This window comes from Leptodactylus fuscus, chromosome 2 (genome assembly GCF_031893055.1).
Source record: "Leptodactylus fuscus isolate aLepFus1 chromosome 2, aLepFus1.hap2, whole genome shotgun sequence".
NCBI lineage: Eukaryota > Metazoa > Chordata > Amphibia > Anura > Leptodactylidae > Leptodactylus > Leptodactylus fuscus.
The window spans coordinates 26,139,085-26,145,084 of record NC_134266.1 but is presented as its reverse complement, the minus strand read 5'-3'; the positions used below and the strand labels follow the sequence as shown (position 1 = coordinate 26,145,084).

At 36.3% G+C, this 6,000-nt stretch overlaps 1 protein-coding gene across 1 annotated transcript in view; it reads right to left on the bottom strand.

The window, feature by feature from the left end:
* Positions 1-2,285: 2,285 nt before the first annotated feature.
* GET1 (guided entry of tail-anchored proteins factor 1) overlaps positions 2,286-6,000 on the bottom strand; it is a 40,975-nt gene continuing 37,260 nt past the window's right edge. Inside the window, exons 4-5 of the mRNA XM_075263530.1 lie at positions 5,258-5,372; positions 2,286-2,582 (exon numbers count right to left, since the gene is read on the bottom strand). Of these exons, the coding sequence (XP_075119631.1) occupies positions 2,509-2,582; positions 5,258-5,372 (189 nt within the window). The 3' untranslated portion in view covers positions 2,286-2,508. The remainder of the gene's footprint in view (positions 2,583-5,257; positions 5,373-6,000) is intronic.

Below are 6,000 nucleotides of genomic sequence, written 5' to 3'. Positions count from 1 at the left end.
GGAATTATAAGGACTTATCAAGCTAACTGGAGGTGGTGAGCTATATGCTTATTTTTCTTATCTAAGAATATAACTACTATAATACTACTCCTACGTACAAGAATATAACTACTATAATACTGCTCCTATGTACAAGAATATAACTACTATAATACTACCTCCTATGTACAAGAATATAATTACTATAAGGGTGAGTTCACACTGAGTATACGCCAGCTTATTACATGAGCAGAGCTAGCCGTACACACGGGCACTTCCCATTCACTTCAATGGGAGTGCTCGTAGTGAAAAAAGCAGCCCATTCATTTCTATGGGGAGCGCTCGTATGCCGACTCCCATAGAAATGAATGGGAACTGCTTTATACGCCGCTGATTCTGAACATGTTTTACGTTTAGAATAAGCTGGCGTATACTCAGTGTGAACTCACACTAATAGTACTCCTATGTACAAGAATATAACTACTATAATACTACTCCTATGTACAAAAATATAACTACTATAATACTACTCCTATGTACAAGAATATAACTACTATAATACTACTCCTATGTATAAAAATATAACTACTATAATGCTACTCCTATGTACAAGAATATAACTACTATAATAGTACTCCTATGTACAAGAATATAACTACTATAATACTGCTCTATGTACAAGAATATAACTACTATAATACTGCTCCTTTGTACAAGAATATTACTACTATAATACTGCTCTATGTACAAGAATATAACTACTATAATAGTACTCCTATGTACAAGAATATAACTACTATAATACTACTCCTATGTACAAGAATATTACTACTATAATACTGCTCTATGTACAAGAATATAACTACTATAATAGTACTCCTATGTACAAGAATATAACTACTATAATAGTACTCCTATGTACAAGAATATAACTACTATAATAGTACTCCTATGTACAAGAATATAACTACTATAATAGTACTCCTATGTACAAGAATATAACTACTATAATACTACCTCCTATGTACAAGAATATAACTACTATAATACTACTCCTATGTACAAGAATATAACTACTATAATACTACTCCTATGTACAAGAATATAACTACTAGAATACTACTCCTATGTACAAGAATATTACTACTATAATACTGCTCTATGTACAAGAATATAACTACTATAATAGTACTCCTATGTACAAGAATATAACTACTATAATACTACTCCTATGTACAAGAATATAACTACTATAATACTGCTCCTATGTACAAGAATATAACTATTATAATACTGCTCCTATGTACAAGAATATAACTACTATAATACTGCTCCTATGTACAAGAATATAACTACTACAATACTACTCCTATGTACAAGAATATAACTACTATAATACTACTCCTATGTACAAGAATATAACTACTATAATACTGCTCCTATGTACAAGAATATAACTACTATAATACTACTCCTATGTACAAGAATATAACTACTATAATACTACCTCCTATATACAAGAATATATCTACTATAATACTACCTCCTATGTACAAGAATATAACTACTATAATACTGCTCCTATGTACAAGAATTTAACTACTATAATACTACTCCTATGTACAAGAATATAACTACTATAATACTACTCTTATGTACAAGAATATAACTACTATAATACTACTCCTATGTACAAGAATATAACTACTATAATACTACTCTTATGTACAAGAATATAACTACTATAATACTGCTCTATGTATAAGAATATAACTACTATAATAGTACTCCTATGTACAAGAATATAACTACTATAATACTGCTGCTATGTACAAAAATATAACTACTATAATACTACTCCTATGTACAAGAATATAACTACTATAATACTTCTCTATGTACAAGAATATAACTACTATAATACTACTCCTATGTACAAGAATATAACTACTATAATACTACTCCTATGTACAAAAATATAACTACTATGATACTGCTCCTATGTACAAGAATATAACTACTATAATACTGCCACTGATTATAAAGAATGTGAACAGTGAGGCCTAATGCACACGACTAAGTTTCCATACCAAGGGTCATTTTATAGTGTATTGCTCTTGGACAACATCTGGATGCCATCTGTTCCCCAGGGATTTGAATAGGGTTCTGTTCCGATACCATGGACAGATCACTCAGTCGTGTATATGGGGCTTATAGGATTGTGGGTTTTTCTTTAGTTATAGTCAGTGTAAATTGTACAACATTACAAGGATGCAAAGAATAGGCCGCAATAGTCATTACAATGTTATTCTGCTTTATTGAACATGTGACATAATAAGACATACAATGACCTCATCACATACAATGACATCACACACAGGGTCAGGCGGGCCGATCAGCACAATAATACATCATAAATCAATCAGTACTATGAATAAATAGATGGTGGACCTCTGGTGGACTGTAAACAATGGATGCCTATGGATGTGGGGTGTCCGCAGCTTGTAGGAATAGTGTCCTCCGCACGGCTCAGCTGATGGGGTACAGCATGATGGCCACAACTTTGTTACACACCACAAGCCAACAGGTAATCCCTACCCCGTCTGAAAGAGAAGATACATGTAGAGTGAATGCTACACAATACATCTATACAAGGATGGGACAATACAGCCATTCAGTGCCCAAGTAATACCGCCAGACATTGCCCATTAAAACACGTAAACATTGCTCATACAATACAACCATTCACTACTCAAATAATACCACCATGCGATGCCCCATAATACACCAAAACAATATTAATACAATACTGCCATGCATTAGCTAAAGATTATCGTCATACGATGTCCCATAACTTGCCAAAAAATGCTTGAACACCACAGCCATTCAGTGACCAAATGATACCACCATATCATACCACATAATACTTCTAAACAATGCTCACACAATACATCCATTTGGAACCAAAATAATACCGCTATATAGTGCCCAAAAAAACACCTAAACAATGCTCATACAAAAAATGTCATTCAGTACCCAAGTAATAGCACCATATAATACCACATAATACTTACAAACACTGCTCACAAAATACAGCCATTCAGTGTTCAAAAAAATACTGCCACACAATGCTACATAATACACCGAAACACTGCTCATAAAATACAGTCAATGAGTGCCAAATAATAGCACCAAATTTTGCCACAGACAACTTCCAAAATTTGCTCACAAAGTACAGCCATTCAGTGTCCGAATAACAATGCCATATCATGGCACAAAATATTTCCAAACAATGCTCACAAAATACAGTCCTACGAGATATACATCAGGAATGTTCCCAGTGAATAAGCTCAACGTATCCATAGGCCGCAAAGCCTGACGAAGGCCAGACTGTGTGCTTTTGCCCTCTGATAGGTTCATATAATGCAATAGTACAGCACAAGTCACACGGAAGTCGTCACAAAAGAATCTATATGAAAGCCGAGGACCTGGCTGAGGAGTCTGTGGTTCACTGGAATGCAGAATACTGTAGCCACAAACCAGTCATCACGGCCACAGTGTTGGCTTTATATATTAGGACGTGTGTGCGGCTGGTGCCAAAGGATACAAGAGCGACCTACATAACAATAATAGCGCCATAATAACTCATTACTATCTGCAGGAAGAAGCCTGCACGAATGTCATAGAAGAATATTACATCGGTGTTATTAGTGATAGTATAGTGAGTGCAGCTCTGGAGGATAAAACAGGATGTAACTCAGGATCAGTACAAGATATGTAATATAATGTGTATACACAGTGACTGTAGCAGCAGAATAGTGAGCGCAGCTCTGGAGTATAATACAAGAGATGTACACAGTGACTGCACCAGCAGAATAGTGAGCACAGCTCTGGAGTATAATACAGGATGTAACTCAGGATCAGTAATGTAATGTATGTACACAGTGACTGTATCAGCAGAATAGTGAGCACAGCTCTGGAGTATAATACAGGATGTAACTCAAGATCAGTACAAGATAAATAATGTAATGTATGCACACAGTGACTGCACCAGCAGAATAGTGAGTGCAGCTCTGGAGTATAATACAGGATGTAACTGAGGATCAGTACAGGATAAGTAATGTAATGTATATACACAGTGACTGTATCAGCAGGATAGTGAGTCCAGCTCTGGAGTACTATATAATACATGATGTATCTCAGGATCAGTACAGGATAAGTAATGTAATGTATGTACACAGTGACTACACCAGCAGAATAGTGAGTGCAGCTCTGGAGTATAATACAGGATGTAACTCAGGATCAGTACAGGATAAGTAATGTAATGTAATGTATGTACACAATGACTGTACCAGCAGAATAGTGAGTGCAGCTCTGGAGTATAATACAGGATGCAACTCAGGATCAGTACAGGATAAGTAATGTAATGTAATGTATGTACACAGTGACTCCACCAGCAGAATAGTGAGTGCAGCTCTGGAGTATAATACAGGATGTAACTCAGGATCAGTACAGGATAAGTAATGTAATGTATGTACACAGAGACTGTACCAGCAGAATAGTGAGCGCAGCTCTGGAGTATAATACAGGATGTAACTCAGGATCAGTACAGGATAAGTAATGTAATGTAATGTATGTACACAATGACTGTACCAGCAGAATAGTGAGTGCAGCTCTGGAGTATAATACAGGATGCAACTCAGGATCAGTACAGGATAAGTAATGTAATGTAATGTATGTACACAGTGACTCCACCAGCAGAATAGTGAGTGCAGCTCTGGAGTATAATACAGGATGCAACTCAGGATCAGTACAGGATAAGTAATGTAATGTATATACACAGTGACTGTATCAGCAGGATAGTGAACGCAGCTCTGGAGTACTATATAATACATGATGTATCTCAGGATCAGTACAGGATAAGTAATGTAATGTATGTACACAGTGGCTGTATCAGCAGGATAGTGAACGCAGCTCTGGAGTACTATATAATACAATAATACATGATGTATCTCAGGATCAGTACAGGATAAGTAATGTAATGTATGTACACAGTGGCTGTATCAGCAGAATAGTGAGCGTAGCTCTGAAGTATAATACAGGATATAACTCAGGATCAGTACAGGATAAGTAATGTAATGTATGTATAACAGTGACTGTACTGGCAGAATAGTGAGTGCAGCTCTGGAGTATAATACAGCATGTAACACATTATATCTATATTATAGAATGGTCTTGAAATGTGTAAATATGCTTTGAACATTTGGTCACTGGATACCTTCAATTCCAGTTGGAAAAGCTACCAGACGTTCTAAGGGTGCAATCCATTTACTGGGCAGCTTAGTCACTGGTTCTGAGTAATATTTCCATATGAGGGAAATCATCAGAGCGGCCTAGAAAAAAAATAAGAGTAGAAATACAAATGTCATATTTTCTGTTTTGTATAATTTATCTTGTACTGTACATATAAAACACTGTGACAGAAGACGCTGACATGTGATCCACCACACATACTCCTGGCTGAGGACTTGCTGTCCTGAATCTCTGCACAGTTACAAGTAGTTATGGAACAAAATACCCTCCTCCTCATGTGGGTAGGAAGAAGCATCTTCCTAATATCAGAAAGCGCCACCCTTGTCCACTGGTTGTGTGTGATATTGCAACTAACCTCTGTTCAAGTAAATACTGCAATACCAGACAAGGCCCACTGACATGAGTTGCATTGGTTCCAAAAAAGTCTTACACCTTCATCAAATATACTTTGTGTGGCCACTACAATGGTGTTTTTAGTTGTATGCACCCACACCATCACTGTGCCGTCCTTGTGTGTCATTTTAACTTGACAGCTTTCCTATCACTCACTGACAAAAAAAAAAAAAAAAAAATACCGCACCCAGATAGATATGTCGGATTGCTGCAAAACTTGTCCTGCCATTATGTTTCAGGCAGCTATGTGAATGATTCTAGGTGTGGTCTGGTTAGACATATTAACTTGCCACAAGAGGGCGTAAAAGTGCTTCC